The sequence below is a fragment of the Channa argus genome, chromosome 9 (genome assembly GCF_033026475.1).
Source record: "Channa argus isolate prfri chromosome 9, Channa argus male v1.0, whole genome shotgun sequence".
Classification (NCBI taxonomy): Eukaryota; Metazoa; Chordata; class Actinopteri; order Anabantiformes; family Channidae; genus Channa; species Channa argus.
The window spans coordinates 16,106,090-16,128,471 of NC_090205.1; the positions used below are offsets into that span (position 1 = coordinate 16,106,090).

The 22,382-nt window shown below is 38.2% G+C and overlaps 1 protein-coding gene across 11 annotated transcripts in view; it reads right to left on the reverse strand.

The window, feature by feature from the left end:
* The window catches only part of tanc1b (tetratricopeptide repeat, ankyrin repeat and coiled-coil containing 1b), an 84,732-nt gene that overhangs the window by 37,543 nt on the left and 24,807 nt on the right, over window positions 1-22,382 (reverse strand). For 7 of the 11 annotated variants that reach the window (XM_067517071.1, XM_067517066.1, XM_067517068.1 and 4 more), the window contains 2 exons: window positions 15,042-15,146; window positions 2,536-2,669 (listed from right to left, as the gene is read on the reverse strand). In XM_067517071.1, coding sequence (XP_067373172.1) covers window positions 2,536-2,669; window positions 15,042-15,146 — 239 coding nt within the window. The remainder of the gene's footprint in view (window positions 1-2,535; window positions 2,670-15,041; window positions 15,147-22,382) is intronic. The other 4 variants (XM_067517075.1, XM_067517070.1, XM_067517073.1 and 1 more) reach the window with 2 other exon arrangements.

The following is a 22,382-nucleotide window of genomic DNA, read 5'->3' on the forward strand; positions in this document are numbered from 1 at the left end:
ACAATGTGACTAAAGGAAGTGCATGTTACTCAGGAAAGTTACAGCACAAAAACTTACCCACAGTGCACATATATTTTATCCATTGACTTTATTTTATCCATCTTTTGTTTTTAATCTATTTAGACATAAATATTGGATGCCATAAAGTGAGAATCTGGACCTCTCAGTCAGATATTCATAATATATCTGCAGTATTTTAATGCAGAATAAGTTAAATGATGCATATTTACAGAAGACAATGGAATAACTGTAAAACACATTCATTTCTTATAGGACTGACAGTTGATCTAATAGATATATTTCTAGGATTAGCTTTTTCATGGCAGCTAGCCTGTTGTTGAGCTGCTGTTTCAGTTCTTTAGCTGCTCTGTTAGCTGTCTCAAGAGCAGGCTAGCTGCAAAGAATACATCTCCATAGTAACTTAATTTAGCTTAATTTAACCTGCTTTCATGCAACAAGGTTACTAGAAAAACCGGGCTTGTTCTCTCTTCTTGGTTTTGTGCAATACCCCTCTGTGATATTAATGCTGAAAAACCATCTTAAATAAACAAGCTTTTTCCACGTGAGCATGAGACACATCCCAAAAGGCATAAATGTTGTACACGGAGCACGGCTCAAAAATTATACACTCACGTCTGGAGGAACTAAAATAGGCCCAAAGAGAATTTCACAAGGGAAGAGCTCTCAACTTTGTTTTGACACAATAGATACCTTTTTCATGTCATCAAGCCTGTCTGACAACCATAGAGCAGCAGAATCTTTGTTTGAGCTAACTGACAACCATATAAATTCAAATTAAAGCTGGTTTGTCCTGTTTGCCCGTCTTCTTTCAACTATTCTGATTTTACACAATGCACTGTAGCTCAAGGAGGTCATCCTTATCAGAACAAAAGCTTTGCGATTGAGCCTGATCGCTGGTTTGAACCAATTCCTCCCTCAACTTTCTTTTTCCAACCAAGGAAAAATGGTTTTTGTTTTTTGTTTTGTTTTTTTAAATCAGACACAGCAGCAAACAAAAATGTCTGTAAACAAAAGGCTATTCTCTTAGGTAACTTATATGAATTATTCTAAATGTATCAATAAATTAAAGTGTTTTTTTTAATGTATTTTAAATGAACTTTTTCAAGTCCGGGTCAGATTAAATCCACACTGATCAATTAAATCAACTTGAGGGACTCTCTCAAGTAAACATAGTATAAGACTATACATCGCTTTAAAGAACTCCACCAACTAAACAAAACATCACAAGACACTTCTATTATACCAGTCAAACACCCCTTACTGGTTTTTAACGTTTCTCACATGTTGCAACAGCACAAAACTAATTACTCCCATGAGTACGTAAATGCATACTGATTAAAAAAAAGTTTTTCTTTCTTTTAATGATTAAAATATGCTGTATCTACAAATATTATTTTTGGGTATATTTTTATTGGGAACCTTAACTAAATAAAATACATCAACTTAAGTCTAGACCTTTAATTATGATTAGTCTTTGCTACATGTTTACTGAAAAATGGTGAAGGAATACAAACTGCAGACCAGGAGGGATGCTGTGTGGCTGGCTGCAACATTAACAATTTGTGTGGAATGCTAGTTTTAAAAACATAACATTTCCTGTTTTTAAATGCCACCTGTTTATGTCAGTAGCTTTTGCTCTGCATCTTCCAGCCTGAGGCTGCAGCTCACAGCCTATGCCACCTAACAAATCAAAGTGAGAGCCAAACCGCTTACTGACAATAATTTACTGTAATGTAAATGTAAAACAACACGCGGAGTTAAAGGCATGTTGTGAAACAGTATCATGGAGGAAAAGAGAATTGCTGGCAGATTACAGTAAAGTGCTCCTCCCCATCTTGGGTATGAAAACACACACCTTCATATACACTGACAAACACAAAGTAAAAAACATTAAACTGCCATTCTGCCTCTCTCCTCTTTGGACTAATGAACATGATTCATTAAATACTTTTTAAGCCTTGTTCACATTCCTAGGATTGCTGATGTCCAAGACAAGAGATGGATGAGAGGAGCGTGGCATGCTGGGCTCTGCTCTATTCTGCGCAAAGCTCTAGCTTAATTAGCTGAGCCTAACTAACTGATATTTAGACCTAACTAAATCTATTTCTGGACCAGGCTCCGACACCGTTACATGCTCAAGAGCCCACGGAATAGTGCTCAAGTTACTGGGAGACTAACCACAATGGAATTCTTGCAGTGAAATAAAACCACATGCAGCAAATGTTAAATATGCAGTTACTTTCTTTAAAACATTATTTACATCTCAAAACACAGATTGACAGTTACCGTTGTTTGTTATGCCAGAAAGTAATTCTCAGAGGTGCTTGCTTAATCCCATAAAAAATAACTTAATGAAGCTGAAACACAAAAGTCCATTCTTCTGTTATTTTTTCTGTTAATTTCCCCCTTCTGTCATCCTTTTCTTCTCGCTTCTATTTCTCTGTGTGCTGCAAAACTGTAGTGGCAGCATCTGCTATTGGAAGAGGGAGGGAGAGGAGTGAGAAAATTAAATACCTTCTTCTCATTCCTGTCGTCCATAGGTATGCGTGCTGTACCCGGGATCCCTTCTCCCAGTAAAAAGCCGAGTCTTGTCATCAGTTCCTGGGTGGCAGGGGAGGAGGAGCTTGGCTGTTTCTCTGCTCGCAGCTCTAGAGATTGGGGGGAGGGGGGGGGGGGGGGAGTGGTAGAGAATGCTCAGCGTTAATGGGCAGATTCCCTCCACTGTATGGCCCAATCCGCTGGATGGCCTATGCAGGGCCACTCTGCCTGCCCTGCCCTTCTCGGCTCTGTCCTGAAATTCTATGCTGCACTCTCCAGCTGCTGCTGATGTGATGCAGACCCGAAGAGGGGGAGGAAAGAAGAGTTAGGTAGAGAAAGGGGTGGTGAGTTGGGGCTGTAGCATCATGAGTGTGTGTGTGAGAGTGTGAGCGAGAGAGAGAGAGAGAGAGAGAGAGAGAGAGAGCGAGAGAGAGAGAGAGAAAGAAAGGGAAAGAGAAAGGTAGAGATAGTTGTAAAAGAGCCTGAATATGTTAAAAAAGCAGAGACTGTGGCCTTGAGTGCCAATTCCATGGCTTTCTGGTTGTTTACAGCTCTCACTCATAGAGCCTCTGAATATCAATGAGTGGACAGGGGATCTATCCAGCACAGCATACAGCAACTGTCTGCAGTCTTCACTCTGAAGCCTTGATACACACAGCAACTACCTGTGCTGAAACTGATAACAAGACATTGAATACGGAACTCAAATGTGGAATATTAATTAAGATGGAGTCAAAACATTCCCAGGTAGAGCAGTCTGACTCACAGACAAACAGATGGATATAGAGAAATTGAGAGAGAAAGTCCAACAATCAAATGGTCAGCTGCCCCCTATATTTATACATTTTACAGCTTTCAAGGTGCACAGCAGGTCCACCACCTTTCCGTATCATTATGAAATATTTCTTAATTTATATTTGTGTGTGTTTTTTAAATGCTTTGTGATGTCTGTTTATAAATGTTCTATCATTGTCAAGATGTCAATAATATGTCATTATTAAGTTTGAATTAATATTCATGGTTCATTTATTTTTGCGAGAGAATGAAATTCAAGCTGGTAATATAGTGTGAATGTAATTTGGAAAATAAGTCTAAACTAGAACATACTGTTTTTTTATTAAAATGTTTTGTTTTTTAATGCTGTAATAATAGAATTATTATCACAGGCTTCACATGCAGAGATCACCCATCACCCACCTGCAGAGGATGTGAGTGAGAGTGAAGAAAGAAAGTTTAAGACAGCGACAAGTTTATCTACAGTCCTGCAAACCATAGTGAAAATGGGCTCGTCAGAAGCAAACCCTCATGTCACCAAGCAAGAAACCAAGAAACAATAAATTAACATCAGTCATTTGTATATAGGTTGGTTTAAAAAGAAGGCTGGGTGGTAAGAACAAGTGTTAAGCTGAAGGGACCATGCATATAACATCACAAATGTCCTCCAGTATTTTAAAAAGCCTGACCAAGTTGTGTTTGACAAGTTAATGATTAAAAAGTTACACTAATGCAATCTGCAAATGCTACTTGTCTCAGTTAAGTCAGATATCAGCTGACAGAGAGCAGTGGCCGAAATGTGTGAGAGCATCACTTTAAAACACACTTTGATCAAAACACGGAATTAAATGAATGTAGTTTATTGTCAAATTTTACTGTTTGTGTTCTGGAGAGCATTATTGCCGGCATGAGAGAGGGGCTGTGCTAGTTAGCTGGAACCTTGAACACGTGTTTACATGCGTTTTGTTAGTGGCATTATTACACTAACTAATTTGTGCTTGAAAGAGAGGGGAGTGGGGAGTAGAGCGAGAGACTAAGTGCATGTGTGTGTGCGTGCATGCACGTACTGGTACATGCATGGTCATCATGAAAAACTAAATTATGTGATATTCTGTGCTTGGGTTTTCTAATCAGGAATGGTTTATATGTTAAATAGCAAAAAAATTGCAATTCACTTATTTTCCGATATTGTAGAGCCCTAGCCCTACAGGAGGTTTTCTGTAGCCTTCTCACAGCACTTCCAATGGTCAGAGGGGGTTATTTTGCAGTGGGATAAGGGCAGCACACTGTACAATATCAAACCATTTGTAGTGGTAAGGACAGTATTAAGTAGTTGTACTCCAAAAAATATGTCTCTGACCTATTCAGTGCAGTAATATTAAGGCGCGGCAAAATATACCACTGTATATTTGTTACACAACACACACTACAAGTCATGTCTTCCTGCATTGTTTCAAAATCTACCTTTGTAACAGAAGTGGCTTCTTTCAAGGTTCATGTGAGAATGTTTTATTGTTTCTGCATGTTGTCATGCATGAGGTGAATCTCACCACTGCTGCTAAAATAATTAGGTTTAAAAAAGATCCACAATAAAACTCTGCAGAACAGAAGCTGTTTGGCTTGGGTTAGTAGGAAAATAACCACAAACACTAATACTACTGCATGAAATAACAAAAACATAACTGCAGATGATATGGATATTTTAGGCACACAATTACTGAGATTAATGCCGTCAATAAAAGGCTTGCTGAATGATGTTTCACAAGCAGACAGGTTGAAATGGAGGACAACCACCATTCCTGCAATAAACAATTCATTCTCCCACCTGAACTACAGCTGCTTACAGTGTTTCTTTTACGTGATTAAAATTAACTCACTTGGCCTGACTATAACTATAAAAACAGTTTAGTTAAGGAAGAATAAACCATGAAAAAAAATGTATCAAAGACTTCTGAATAAAACAGAATTAGCCATTATGTCTTAGCACATGTTGGTCATAGCAATAACAAGAAGCAAGAAATGTGTTAGACAAAATACTTGCATTGTAAGTAATGCCAGACAACCACATACAATGAGGATATGTTGGATATTATATATAACTTTCTATATAACGAAATATGTTACTCCTCTGTTATCTGTCTTTCTGATATAAGTACATATTTATATTAATTTTATACATTTCAGATAGTTGTGACAACTCTTTTGAAAAAAAAAAACTTCCCCTGACACACCCTAGAACCTCCCCTGCATGATGAACAAAAACTAAACCAAATCTAACTAAATCTTTTGACTATATATTTTTAACTAATCTATTTTACACAAATGCACTTATTTTTACAGTGTAATTTCTGAATTTGCACTTATACACATCACTCAATATCTAAAATAAAACAGGTTTGTATGGACAATTGCATTTTTTTCTGATAGAGAAAATACCTTTCACGATTACATGTAAACCTTTTACAGTGTTTGAGTTTTTTTTAAACTTATACAGAGAAACATTACACACCATGAGTCCTCTTCCCAGACAATTAGCTTAAAGGAGTGCATCATTTTCTTCCATACTTCTATGACAGGCACATCGGATTCTACATGAGTGACTAAACATAAAAAAATAAATGACTTCAAGGTCATTTGTTGGATTGGGCGGCTGTGGCTCAGTTAGTAAGGCAATCTTCCACGGATCACAGGGTCAGTTTTCCCAGTCCTTCCTGGCTAAGTGTTGAAGTGTCCTTGGGTGTGTGACCGTGTCTAAATAGGTGAATGAGAAGCAACATTATAAAGTGCTTTGGATTCTATATTTTAATTCTATACAAGCAGCCATTTACAATTTACCATTTTATTACCGACACTGTAAGTGCAATGCTACGACCCTGTTGTTGAGAGAATTGAGGTCAATTTATCAGATCTGTTGAAGTTCAGAGGAGAGTTCAGATATCTGTGAAATGTGAGTTTGACAAATATAGAGGGTTTCACGAAGAAATGTGAGTGCACTGTTTACACATTCATATACATCAATGTATTTTTCTTGTTTTAATTTCTTTTTTTGTTCATTTTACAGCTAACCAAGTAAGACCCAGTGAATTTAACAAAGTTAATAAAGAGTTTGATAAAGAATTTTTCAACTTGGAAGCAGATCGGAATTGGAACGTGGTATTGAAACCCATCCCTAAACACAGCAATCATAAGATATGCCCAATTAGCAGTATTGTTTTAAATGCATCGTTTTCTTAGTAGAGTACTTTTAATAAAATGTCGGTAATATTCTTAGTGATTTTTAAATGGGTAAAGATTTTTAAGTGGTACTTTTAATGTAGAAGATTTTTTTTAGGCCAATACCGCCTCTGCATAGTGTGTGCATCACACATTCATGGCCACGTTACATTAACAGACAGGACAGGTTGTTTTGGTATCATTAGAATCTGTCAGAGGCATGATTTATTGTTCCAAAGTCATTAAACTTATGGATCTATGAACAGAAACTAAACTGAATTGGCCATTAACTAAACTAAAGAGTTGCTTGTTTGGGGGTAAATCTGATTAAATCCACCAGATCTTTATTACTGGACCTTGACAAGACCACTTCATCATTGGTTCTTCGAAACCACTTAAGCCCCCCTGCCTCTGAGGACAACTTAGTAGCCCTGGATCTGAGCTGGGTTGTGAAATAACCTCTGGGCATCTGACGTATACATGAAGACCATGAGAAAGGCTGACATATGTGACACAGCCAGCACTGAGGCTCATGTGAGACATCAACAAACAATATTTTCAGCCTGTGGTCTCTGTAAATCAATATACTGCACCAATAACACAAAATATAAGAAATGATCAAGCCACTGCAAGACATTGACAATATCAGCAACATACATCACAACTAAACATGACCGGTAGAAAAAAATAATAATTTTAACTTGCCCATGTAAAGCCAATGATGGCATCTGTTATTGCTGAAAATGTTTGTGTCTGATCACAACATACAGTGATTTAACAGTTGGAGTCTATATATTCCCAAAGATTGTATGTGAAATATGTTGAGCATTTGGGTTTTCTACTGCAACAATAACTGTAGGGGCATCAATTCCCCTCTTTCCCACACACAATGTAAGTTGGTGTATAAACAAACTGGAAATACCAACCAACAAAAACATGCAAAGATGTCATCAAGTTTCCAGTTGACTGGTTTTGCCCGTCTCATGCAGATGTAATGTTGTCTAGAACACAAACAGTGAACTCTGACAATAAACTACATTAAATTAACTCAGTGTTTTGATCCAAGTTCATGTAAAGTGATGTTCTCACACCCTTTGGCCACCGATCTCTCTGCTGTTAACTGGCATAACTGACTTAAACATCATTTGTAGGCTGCATTGGCAGACATGCCAACATTTTTAACCAGTAACTTGTGAAGCACAATCCACTGGAGATTTTTTAAATGCTGTAGCACTACTACCTACCCTGTTTGATTCAGCACAACACCTGTTCTGGCTGCCCAGTCCCTCCTTGATGTAAACGTTTTGCTTAGTGTGATCTCATGCTCATGGACATCGGGGCACTACAGATAATTTACAGATATTTTTTACTATTAATCATTCAGCCTTGATTTTTTCAAAATTGCCCTTGGTGCCACTATGGCCTAGCTCCTGTTCTGCATTATCTGGGCTCAGTTCAGTGCAAGTGCTGCAGTACTGTGGGCCTCTTCCACTATAGAGTGAAGAAAAAGGTCAACTAGAACAGTATTAGAAAAAGACCTGTAGCTTTAAATAAGTGACATGGCACACTTCAGGAAACTAAGATCCCACAGTGAAGTAAATCATAAAACAGGAAACAATCCTAGCCTAACTTAGAAAATAAAGGTTAAACATACTGCAGACATAGACCGAGATCAGTGGGAGTTATCAGTTTTTCAAGCTGCCATACATTCCTGAAAAGGGAAGCATAAAGGATGGCTGGTACAGGTTAGTGTTTTAAAATGCAATCAGCAGTGGAGCACTTCTGACTGTGAGTAGCATACTGTCCCCCAAGATAACCCGATGGTTGCCTGAATACAAGCTAGACCTGCTGGTCTCCCTCACAGTGTTCAGAAATTGGGTTTACATTTGTTAGTTTTTTTTTTTGTTTGTTTGTTTTTTAAAGGTAATGCTTAATGGCTTTTTTATCTGGCGCACATTAGCTGACTTGCACACTTGTGCCCACAAAAATATGCATTGTATTGTATGAAAATTGAAGGTTTGTTGAATAATTCAGAATGTGAACTTTGCATTAAGTGGCACATAAGAATACATTCTACCTTAAAAGTTATGGGGAGTTGTCTGTGGCCTCTCGGTAGTCGTAGCACTGTTGGTAGGTAATGTTAATTAGTTTACAAAGAAAATAATGTTTGTGCTACATTTTTATTGATGAGAATAACTTCAGTAATTTCCTCAAAATAGATTTTTCTAATGCTGGTTCATTTTTTCAGGATGTAAAAAATAATAATAATAATCTTCCATTGGGCTTAACGTTACATACACTTCCTCCTGTTCTGAATTACAACCTGTGCCACCGTCATTGTCATGTGTGTGTGCGGATGCCACTACATTTCCCACATTGCACCATGTGAAAGAAAGCAGCCTCATACTGCAAAATGAGTGCGATTTAAAAGGCAATGACAAAAACGATTGAGCATAATACAATCAATCTACACTTCTTTTAAATTGTCACATAATATATCATCATATCGCACAACTCTAGCTTGGAAAAGTCTATTACGACACACATTCTCTAATTGTGCAATAGACAAGTACAACCCCAATTCCATAAAAGTTGGAATCATGTGTAAAAAGTAAATAAAAACAGAATGCAATAATTTGCAAATCTCATCAACCCATATTTTATTCATATGAGAACATAAACCACATATCAGATGTTGGAACAGATATTTTACCATTTCATGGAAATATTAGCTCATTTTCAATTTGATGACAGCAACACATCTCAAAAAACTGGAAAAGTAATTGCCGCAAATCAAAAACAAATGGAGGAGCATTTGACAACAAATTAGGCTAATTGGCAACAGGTCAGTAACATGACTGGGTACAAAAGGAGAATTTCAGAGAGGCAGAGCCTCTCGAATGTAAAGATGGACAGAGTTTTACCAATCTGCGACAAACTGCCGCTAGAAATTGATGAACAATTTCAGAAAAATGTTCCTTGATGTAAAATTGCAAAGACTTTGAAGATCTACAGTAAATAATATCATGAAAAGATTTAGAGAATCAGGAGGAATCTCTGTGTGCAAGGAACAAGGCCAAAGGTCAAAACTAGATGCATGTGATCTTTGCACCCTCAGGATGCACTGCATTAAAAACAGGCCTGATTCTCTACTGGCATTAGTGCCTATGCCCTGGGCACCGTACATATCTGGAAAGGCACCATCAATGCTGAAAAGTACGTAGAAGTTTTAGAGCAACATATGCTCCCATCCAGACAATGTCTCTTTCAGGGAAGGCCTTGCATATTTCAGCAAGACAATGCTAAACCACATACGACAATTTCAAAATGAGCTAATGTTTTCCACGAATTGATAAAATGTCTCAACATCTGATATGTTGTTTATGTTCTATTGTGAATAAAATATGGGTTGATGAGATTTGCAAATCATTGCATTCTGTTTTTATTTACGTTTTACACATTGTTCCAACTTTTTTGAAGTGAGGTTTTATAATCCGAAACTGTGAATGTAGTTAGTTAAAATCATTGCTCATAGTACTCTCATCAAGATTAACCTGGTTTATTTTTTTTGCCCCGTCCAAACAGATTTAATATCATTTTATTAATTAATTTCAGGAACTCACTAGACACAACTTCACAGATCAGACTAAGTCCTGAAATTTTTTAATTCTAAAATGAGCATGTTTTCCTTATTTTCTCATATGGCAGTAGGGAAACAACAACTTGGTTGCTACACATCAGGTTAACTGAATACAAGTATCTCGATATACGGCAGTTATAAAGTGAAATGGCTACGCAATGGAAATTGGCTCCCTATGCGCGACATCTTAAACTACCCTGGAGATATGGGAAAACCAAGGATGTAGCTGGAACCACTTTGTTATTCCGGTAACTGTACAGCAAATGGAGGCACTAAACAAAACAACATCGTTATCTGCTGCCTGAGGGAGGTTTACGATCAGGTGTGAAATAAGAGTAGTGTAGTGCAGTGATAGAAGAATGAAGGAGGAGGAGCAGGAGAAGGATGAAGTAGAATAGGGAACACCATGAACAGACTAGCTCTAGAGTTGTTTTGGCCTTCTCCCTGCCGAGAAAACAATCCAGCCGGTGCTTATTAGCAGCTGGAGTTTCATTACCAGCTGGAGTTTCATTACCAGCTGGAGTTTCATTACCACAAGAGTGGAGGCTGTTTAATGAACCCTGGATGAGAACATGCATCCTGCTTCCCCAGTTAAGTTTAGAGGTACTAGGTTACATGCCCCCCTAAAGCATGTTCAGTGCTTATTGCACATACCAGTGTTAAAACCACAAATGTCTTTTGTTGTAAGCACAGATGACATGTCCAATAAGAAAATACAACTGAGGTGAGACTGATAATACACAATATATGAGCCAGGTTTGGGGGTGGAGATGGCACAGAAATAATACTCATAGTTTGACTGACATCTCACACTGACATCATACTCTTGCTGTTATTATTGTTGTTCTACTAGAAGATACACATGTCAATTCATTCACTATTTCAAAAGCAAAAGAACAAAATAATGCAGCGATGCAACCCTGTGGGTGACAGAGGCTATGCTGTAAAAATCCTCTAAAAATGAGTAGCACAGAATAAGCTTAGTCATTAAATAAAGAAAAAATTGCCCACCTGTTGATTATAGAGTAAACCTAAAACCTGATCATGTGTAAAAATGAACAGAGCTTCCCTTAGTTAGATCCAACAAGAAATCACATCTAAATTCATGTCTGCTGCCAGAAAGTTTCTACTTTCCTTCTGTGGAGACGATGAATGAAAGCTGATGAAGGTTGCAGAAAAATCTTTCTAAGTTCTACAAACTGGCAACAATGGGCCTTGATTATATAAGTGGGCTTGAGTCTATAAATGGAATAGAAAATAAAGCCAGTTTCTAAAGCTACCTAATGGCAAATTGACCCATTATTCAGTGCAAGAAAATCTTATTCACATCCCTCTATCTCACATTTTCAATACACTATCATACACATGCAACCCAAACCTTTTCAGTTATAGACTTGCATGTTAGGATTTAGCTGTTCTGGCTAATAAAGATATAGACAGGAAATGGGGGGTGGGGGTGGATGGAGAGGGCATGCAACAAATGTTTACTGGTTGGGAATTGGGAAAACTGTGGAATGTGAAAAAAAAGTCTATAGTGATGCCATAGTTTCTTACATTTTTAAAAACCTTTCTTACATTCAGCCTGCCAGAACCCACTGGGGCTGCAGGATCTTGCAATGTAGTACTTCTTTAAGGTTAGAAAAAATTGGACTGCATTTACCCCAATTAAGAAACATTCATATATACTAGAAAACACCAATTTGTTCAAATCTCTAACTGTCCTTCAGTCAAGCACAAAGGATGACAGGGTTATTAATAATGAATATACTTTAATGTAGTTATCTGGATTGACAAGATAATCAGTATTTAAAGAAGTAGGTTTAAAGCAATTAGATCTAGGTCTCAGTGAGTTAGTAATTGGGGGGTGGAGGGGTGCACAATAGAGACATGGGAGAGGACAGGACAAGAGGTTCAGTCATGATTGACAGAGGCAGAACCCTGAGACCACAGCTGAAACAATTTTGACAAGAGGATGTCGGTTGCAAATGCACTCATGCGTGCAAGCACACACATTTGCATAAACATAAATGGCTTGTGGACACACAAGACAAAATAAAAAATACACACTTCATACACACATGCACAAGAAACTTTAACCGTCCTCAAAGACAGAACTATGTAAGATGACTCTAATATAGCTCAACATTTCTGTTCTTAGTTTACAGCCTGCTTTTCCACAATGCAAAGCACTGGAAAACTGGAAAAGCTAAAAGCCGTTGATTTTTGGTTTGTTTGGCAGGGACATTATACATTAATAAGTATTTCAGCAAATGTAGCAGAATTAGCCAAAAGGCTATTTTCCATCCGCAGTCCCTGTAGACTGCACACTATATTTAAAAATTAAAAATGACACTTATCATATAAGTTTGCATAGCTCAAAGGTCAACAAATACCCTCAGTTGCACTCTCCGACTACAGATGTTAAGCATGCTTTTGGACATTCAAGAGAGTCATCATTCCACACACCCACAGCATTATACTTGTTTACAACTCTTTAAAACTCAGTTTGTGGCCCAAATGTCACACAGTTCTCATGCTGCAAAACCTCCAATAGATTTTCTGAATCAGATTCTTCCAGCACATTAGCAACTTTCCAAGCTTATGCTGACCTTGTTAAAAAAGCTGCAATGTCAAACAACCCTCTCATCTTTTGTCAGCAGTTGGCAACAAAGTCAGCATTGTTTACCTTTTTTGAAGTAGAAGAAAACACTGCTGACAAAAAGACTGGATACAACCTTATCACATGCACTGTGTGATGCACATTAGGACAATTTAATTCAGTTGTAGCAGTTCCCCCCCAACTCAGGGAGAATGACCTTGTTCACATGGAAGAGGAAAGAGATTTATAGCATTTGTGGTTGTGCTCAGAAGCCTGTCAGCTGTGCATGGAGCCTCATTCACTAAAGATGGGATATCACAATTAGCCACCATTAGTCTAGAATACAGGGCCTACTTGAACATAATTAGATGGTTGGCTCATTGTCGAAATTTATCAACAGTAAACTTGTCTAAGTACAACTGTTGGGGGAGGGTAAATCATTACAGATGACCTGTAAGGGGGTTACTTTGTGGACTAAATGACTTAAGCCGATTGAAAGCTCTGTTCTGCTCAAGTCTACAAATCGAGTTGCTAACAGCCATTCTTTTATCTTTTAGGATTATTTTAAACATATTTAATATTTGTGACATTAGCAACAACCAAGGAAGATGTAATGTTACAGTAACTAGAACAAACCTAAAGTTAATTTATTTAAAGAATTATTGTACCCTCTTCTGTAGACTCTTCAGCCCATGTTGCGCGTGATTATGCAAACAGGATCTCACCACAAATCTGGAGTTAGCTCGTCTTTTCCTTTTTGTACTTTTCAACAAAAGCTGCTCTGTATATTAAACACTGATTGCTGCCATATTTGTTTTGAGAGAAGAACAGTCAAGAACACTTTTATCGCTGGATTTGCACCTTTGTCTACCCGACAATGTCCGGTCATCAGGTGTGTGCTCCTTCCAGACAGTTAGAGACTGGTAATCTGTTGGTGAAAATGACTCATGACTTCCATCATCAGAAGTAGAACCTAATATAATGCAAAATGCAATTTGTGATCTGAGCTCAATTTTTGTGTATTCTGTGTTTCAGACTGCAGTAGCTGATCTACATTTACGATTCTGTTAAGGCTTTTTCAGACGATCCATCATGTACTTGTGAGACAGCCTGAACTGCCATATTGCCTGAAGAGTAATTTTAGCCTAGAATGAAATTAGAGCTGAGGCAGCACAGAGTACAACTGCCTAAGGTTAAAACTATGTACCACAACAAGAGCCCTTCTGTAACCAGTGAAGGAAAAGGAGGTACAACTACAGGAAGGAGTGTTCCTAAAACAGCTGCAGCATATAAATGTGCTTGTTTATAAACATTTGCTTTAAGGGGGATCTCAGGTCTGCAGATGAGAGCAACACACGGGGAATATCGGGGAGGTATGGTGAGGAGGGGGAGGGGGAGGGGGATGTCTCTTGTGCATCCTTTGGCACATTGTGCTCAAGGTTTGCCCAAATAAATCTAATTATGCCCATAGGCAAACTTTTTGACTATGTCAAACCTTTTTGGGCCAAGCCCATAAAATTTGTTTTCTAACAGTTACTATACCAGCTTATCATGAAATAACATTGATCCTTGGTCCGCTATTAGACGGTAGCCCATTCTAAGACAAACCACTGCGTTGCTCTATGCCAGCTGAATGTCTGACACACCCTAGTGCCTTGGTATGTAACAGTCAACAGCAACTGGTCTACACCGGGTTACTGCCGCCGTCTACATTTGTTATCCATGTACAATCAGAGATCTCTCTTTCTGTGTTGCTTTTTGGAAAAGATAAAGCTTCCTGCAACCCCACTTAAGCCTAGCGGAGGAATTTGAGCACACCCTCCTTAGGTGGATATCAAAACATAGCACTTAGTAGAATGTTCACACACACAAACATACAACTCTCAATTAGCAGCAGTGACAATAAAGGCAGACAGAGAAACATGGAAACACAAGAACACACATATTTGTACAGTAACTTGAAAAATTGAAGTACTTGTCCCTTATACAAAGAATTACTGACTCATTGTTATCTAATCACAAAAAAATAGGACCAGTGGACAAGGAACACTACTCAAATGTGATCACTCGTACAGGAACTGACACGAAACCTATCCATTTTACATTATTCTCTAACATACAGATCACAGTATGAAGGCAAAGCATTAGATTCAGCTGACATCATTTACTTTTTCCCCCACTTAAGGCAGTATTTTTAACCCCAACTTCAACAACCACAACGCACAATTGAAAAAACAAGTTGAAAGAAAAACTTACCATTGTGTGGAGGGTCCTTGTTATCAGCCACATTCCTCAGTGCTGACACGATGGCATCAGAAGGAACACGAGGACTCTCCACATATTTGGGCTTCCTTATTGGACCTGCCAGCAAAAAATGAAGATGCAGAGAGAATGAGAAAGAGCGAGAGAATAAGTAAGAGAGAGAGTGTGCGTGTGACTGTCAGACATAGAAAGAGAGACGAAAGAAATGCATAAGAGGACAGAATGAGAGGAACTGAGAGAGGGAGTTCTCGCTGGATTAACATGTTCCAGATGGGAAGATAGATGAGCGGCAGCAGTGTCTTAGTTGGACAAGCTTGGTTGCACTCTGTAGCTCACACACACCCTCAGACAGCTCGCTACCCTGATAGCAGCTCTGGTCTGTCTGACAACCCAGAATATTGTCTGCATGGCTGGAGACTCCTAGTAAAACTCTGGGAATGTAAACTATGGCAGGAAACCACAACAATTAGCCTCTTACTGAACTTTAAAAATGTCTGCACTGTTGGGGATCTGCAAAACAGACTTTTTCTGCATGTTGATCTGTAAACAGATTTTTTAAAGTACACTTTCTTATTGCTGCAAAGACATAAATGGCTAAATATGTGTCCAGGTGTAGTGGTGCAAGTCAGATGTATCTGGGACAGCTGGTCTGTCCTCCAGGGACCTGCTTTGTCTTTAGTGAAAAGTTGATGATAGCCAGCGGCTATGTACCCTTTGCTCACACAATGATGGACTTAGAAATCCAACAGCTCCATACAATGTTTGCATCCTGTGCCAAACTTTACAGTAAATCACAGGGGACAAGGCACCTTTTGCATAATATCTTGTTTTTGTGTACAACAATATTTGTCATTGTTTATACAAAGGCATCTTTTAATTTGCCCCAAAGAAAAAAAAACTTAGGTTGTTTCTTTTAGTGGAAAAGACCTACTAATCTTTCCTAAGAGTGCCAACATAATTGATTATTCTCACAGAAGATCCAGCAAAGACACTAGACTAAATACTAAGCTGTGAAATAAACATCCCTCAAGCAACAAACTGTGTAGATTTCCAATCTTCTATTTCTAGCCCCTATTTTCCTGTGTAACTAGGAAATACATTCCAAAGCCCAGAGAATACCAAAAATTAAGCTGCAGAAAATAATCTAAAATCAGGAGGTGACTGTTTAATTTAGATCCATAAATCCACAAAATGGCAACAGCATTCCTCCCAGTACACCACTTCTCCATGCTACTCTAGCCTTGACCTTCTGTAAACAAAACAAAACCTCCTTCTCCAGACTCCTGTTATCAGAGGACTGTAACCCCAGTCATAACATAAAGTTTAGATATAGCCTAGTGATAGCCATTTTCTATTACCACATTCACTACCTGTGACTCCACCTCTAAATAAAATACATTTTAAAAAACCTCTTATTCAGTCTGAACAATTTCTCAAACCAAAGCTGCAATTTTAGCAAAAGACACAGGAGGTGTAGGTCAGTGAGGTGGTTGTGAGTTTACAGCAGCAGCCATGTAAGAGGAAATGATCTGGAAGTGTCATTGTATCAAACCAAGCATGAGAGACAAAGTCAGCTTGATGCACAGTGCCATCTATGGATATGCAACTTGAAACGCATATTGAGGAATGGGGCTACTGATACCGAAAAAACATCCTCTGCCTCTTCAGACTAGATGTTCTCGTGCTTGTAGTTTATGACATAACCCCATTCAATGAACTCAGAATAAAAGCTTGAAGCCAAACTGACGTAGACAAAGTGACGTAGACAAACTGAAAGCAGCAGTTAAATTATGTAGAGAATTTTTCTTAAAGGCGCTGATGGTGTTGTAAAAAAGTACTATTATGTAAGGACTGGATTTTCAACACATTTGGGATGTTACAGAGCACAGCCTCTGGGTGTAACTGCAGGGGGACTGGTCCAGTAAGGCATCTACAAGTGCAATCCATGGCACCCTGTTATTTGGCAGACAAAGCCAAAGAGACTTTCCTAAAAAAAAAAACCTTCATACATCAGGGACAACCTATTACCCAGGAGTCATACGACTCCAATTAAAGTAGGACGACAAAGACAGAGAGGGCTGTGTGTGAGACACACAGTTTGGGTAAATATCCTGGACCAACACTGCACTGCCTAATGCATCCAAGAGACTGTAGTGCATCTATAAACAAGAGGCAGCACCATTTCAGTAATCCAAACCTTATGTTTAAATCTAGATTCGGTTATTACAGAAGACTAAGAGGAATACATAATACAAACCTAAAACAACCAACATGGCTGGCTGCCAGGGGTAATTTTAGGCAAACAACATGGTATTAGGGTTGATAACATAGGGAAGAGCAAAAGGTTTTTTTGCAGCACGTTGGTGTCTGAGCATCAGACAAAGCTCAGAGGAGTTTCTTTTCCATTAAAAATCTAATCTCAAAATTTAACAGGGTGCCATTACTGCTCTGCCCTTCTGGTTGGAAGCACTGACGAATAAGCAATTGCTGTATATAACAAGCATGAAAAGGTCACAGGAATGGAAGTATCAGATATTTGACCGTTAAAGGACAGATGTGTCAGAAATAAAATGTGTGCTCATTGTCTTTACACCATAGATGTTAAACCCATAATGTAAATTAATTTTGATACAGTAAACACTAACACACTGCATGTACAGTAGGATAATTATCATTACCATTGATTATTTTAATTCCAATATGGAAACCACAAAGAGAATGAGAATATGAGGATTTTCAAGGCATTTCTAAAACTTCTCTCTGAACCAAATACAACCAATTAGGATTCAATTGGTCTCAGTATTTCAAACATACCCAACACAAAAATGAGGTATGAAAAATGAGAAATATCTCATCTGGATAGACTCCAAAAAGCAGTCAAGAACTCATTAGAGCAAGAAGAGGCCAGCAGACAGATTCAAAAGTATGGTGACCTTGAAAACAAAAGAAAAACAAGGAGGTTGGGGTGATGGAAGGTAGCTCCTGTGTAGCAATTCCAAAAAACAAAGAGAAAAAAAAAGGTTTCTGACACACCAGGCTGGCACAATATTTAATCTACAGCATTTGATTTTTGCACCCCTGTACTGTTCTAAAATAATCAAGATACTTTAACATAATAGGTTAAAAACTAAATATTTGCACATGGATGATGCCAAAAAAAAGTGTAGCACATTCTGTTTGCAGTAAATACAGCAAAGGGGGGTGAAAATTAAAAGAAGGATAGGCTAAGCACAAAAAACCGAGAGGAAAAACACTGTCACTAGGGTAAAACATCTAGGCCAGCTGTGGCTGCAGAGGACTCTTTAGTTGCTGGTAATCATGGTAAGACTCAGGAATCCATGACCAGCGAGCTATCAATCAGCAGGAAAATCCATGCACACATGCCAAACGATCAGACAACCTACAGTTTTTGTTCATAGGTCATCGTAACATCCAGAAAATGCCAGTGAAATAGAGGACTATTCATGGTTAGGAAGTGATCAAGGAGTCTTCCCAGCATTCTTCAAGATGGACTTTGACTTCTTCACATTTCAACTTTTCAATGGGACAGTGTGTCCTCTTTGTGCAGAAAAGGAGAATGAGAGCAGTCTTACAACAGATGTTTTTATTTTCTGAAATGTCAATCTTCAACCCAAATATGAAATATATATATATATATATATATATATATATATATTCATTCCTGCAAAATATTTTGCTTGAGATTGGTATTCTGCGTGCTACTTGGTTACCACCATTATATATTTTACTATTGCATGGAAAGCAGAAGATAGACTTGACCTTATTAATAGGTGCACAACGTATTTGATCTCTTCATCATTATGATTGCAGAATAGTCAAAAAAAAGATTACAGCCACGGTTCACAAATGCTAATTTGAGATTCATTAATTTAGCCTGGCATATTGCCATAATCTTATCTGGTTAATGCAATGAATGCACTGTAGTACAGTGAGACTTTTTATTTATTTATTTATACACGTGTCTATGAGTAATGATTAATCTCACACATACTGTTTCACAAGCTACTATAAATTATGTATTAGTCTCCACTGGGCACATGGTGATATATTTTCACAAGGTAATGCCAATATCTCAAGTATTGTAAAGGAAGCCACAAATTTTTTTTCCTTTAAACATTTACAATCTATTATCGCACACCATGGCACAAAGACCAAATGACTGACTAAAGAAGCACGGGCAGTTTATTCTGCGTTGGTCTCTGAGGAAAGAGGTGGACCTGGATCCCACTGCTGATGAAAGAGGGGGACTGCATGTGATAAGGAGCCAAAGCTGGAGTTTACTGAGTGCAGTCAAGTGGAGAACTGGATAGTACTTTTCAGTGTGTGCCCAACAGAGGAACCTTTCAAAGGGTCCCTGCTATTTCACAGCTCAGCTGTGAGAAAGGCATCAATATTCCCCCTGGGCTGTCTGGTTACTGTCAATACCCCATAGTTGACTTTAGGAGAGTTCCCCTCTCCTTAAAGGGAGTTACAACCCTTTTGAAAGACCTTAAGTACAAATCCCACTCTTATGGCAATGTAGAAGATGAACAAAGAACATTGTACACATCTGCAACATGTCCATCTTACTCTGATTGTTCACTTCAGTCCATCACTTTCAGTCCTACTACATAAGCTGCTGGGCTGGAGGTGGTTTAAGGAAATTTAGGAAATATCTTTGAATTTGCATCTGCTAAGCTGTATCAATTGAGAGTCCAATAGACTTCCTCTGGTGTTTTTGTTTTGTTTTATAAACCTCTAAGGCTATTATAAAATACAAAAGGCATGCATACATTATACAAAATCAATACGAAATAAAATAGGATTAACACGCTAACAAAACACACTGCATAGACAGTAGCTTAAACACCTGACCGCTAGTCATGTATACTATTCAGTGTACTCAGGGTGAACTGCAGAGTTTCTGCCACAAACAAAGAGATAAAGGGGAAATAAGCAACATAAGAAATCATGGCATTAGATCGGCGTCACCTTAAAGTTTTCAACTTATCGGCTTAAAAAACCAGCAGGGTCACCACTCTGCCTTGATAACAGAAACTACTTCTCCAAGCTTCTCTAAATCCCCTAATAGAGAGATCAGGAGAGAAAAATTGACCCTGCTCTTTAGTGGATACTTGCTTTGTGCTGATTAATAAACAAAACAGGCTCTGAACCAGCAAAAGTTCTCATTAAAGACCCCCTAAAGTTACTAATTTTAATTTGGATAACAGCATATGAGAAGGGATCCTACCTTTGGCTTTGTTGTAGTAATTAAAATGATGATGACAAATATAAGCCATTATAATCTGTTGTTTTATGATGCCTTGCAGGCAAAGCATGGGGCTCACTGTTTTTGTCATGCCACTACAGAAAGGTCACAAAACCTATTTGTTTTACCAATATGTGATTATTCTTCTATATCTGCAAAAAGGTGTACGAGGAAGACCAGTGAGCTGTGGTCAGATCAGTGATGATGCCAAACAGGTGGTTTTACATACTTGCAATTTATCTAGCAGCATAACCTTAGCACTACAGATACTTTTAATGCCACAATAGCACAGTCCCCTATTGCAACCAGTGGAGGTCACTGTGGAGATACCCGGGAGAATGATATGGAGCACAGGGGGAAAAAGTTCTATCAGTATTATCTTAAAGGAAGCTGAAAATAACAATATTGTGCCATTAACTGCCCACTTTAGGCTGAGGGTCCTCAAGTTTTTCAATACCCGACCTTTGGCCTGCACTGGTTTGAACAAAGATAGGTCAATTCATGCAATATGTAGCATGGCCTGTAAACTATTAACACTGTAAAATCAAAGTGCTGTTCAACACATGTCAGGATGCAGTGTTTCATGGTTAAGCTTTGGGCTTTAGCTGATCAAAGCTGTGGCAGTCAAAGCTACTTGGACTTTGTGGCTAAGGCATCCGTCACACTCTTAATTAACTCAATGTTTCTTTGCTGTCCCCTGTGAAGTTCTTTATGAAAGGAATCAACCACCAAGTTGGGGCGTTCTAAATTGTGATAGATTACCCAATGTGCCCAGAAATTAAGCTAAGCTACAAAATGCATTCTTCTGTGAATCTGTGAAACCACATCCCATCAAAGACACTGCTGATGGCTGGATGGGAAGGAGAACAAATGGATGTGTGAAAGAATGCATTGATGGATGTATTGAATGTATAAACAAATGAGGGCAGTTTGACTTCAGTAAATAATAATTAGCAACAAGTCATGTTGAGAATGAACATGGGCTGATGTGTTTAAAACTTACTCTTAATATTTCAAAGCTTTGATTCTGAAATTTATTATATACATGAACTTATTATAAATCTGAGTGAAATTATGCATAAAGTGTATGTGATAGTGAGTGTTTGAAAATAAAAGCTAGAGATGTTTCACCCAAATGAAGTTATGTTATTGGCACTGCAACACTAAAAGATCTTGATTATTTAAAAAGAAAGTTATTTTTAATTTATAACTAAAACAATAGGATTAAATTGTAACTTATGAGTTATGAGAACTCTTTAATTAAAGCCTTAAATAAAAACTGCTAGCACAAAGCTGCAAACATGGCTGTTTTCTCAGCTTACAAAAAAAATTGTTGTTTTGGAGATGCAATGTTTTTATAGTACTGAAAAACCCATGATGTTTATATAATGAGGGTGGTCAGAGAATTTTATAATAGCACATTTATTGTTGATCCTAGAATAAATGGTCTGCACTTATAAAGTGCTCCTCTACCTAATGGCGCTTCTCATTCACCCATTCACACTCACAGTCACACACACTCACATACCGATGGGGGAGCTGCTAAGCAGCTGGCCAAGACTTTCTGGGAGCAGTTAACTTTGGGTTCAGTGGCTTGCTCAAGGACACTTCAACATCTGACCAGAGGAGCCGGTGATCGATCCATAACTGTGGGACTGGTGAACAATCGCTCTACCTCCTGAGACCGCCCTTGAGACCATTCCCCTTTTTAAATGATAGTGGCATGGTTGTTAAAGTGTACATACTGGCCCCGTTTTAATAGCGCCAGCCAGCTCGACTAAACTTGCAAGAATTTTACCGTACAACTGTGATGAAATGGTTCCCAGAACTCCAGTAACAATTCAAAAGTACTTATTATGATTATGAAGATGTAAACAAAGTAAGTCACAGAGTCATCTCAATTTTGTCCATTTTCAGTAGAGGAAAATATATAACTTCAACAACATGAGTCATAAATTGTGTTTAAACACAATGTCGCCTTTATAGCTCAGCAAGACTGAGAAAGAGAAAATGAAGAATGACCTATGTTGTTTTCGTCGCAGAGCTGAGATATTTCCTGCAGTATG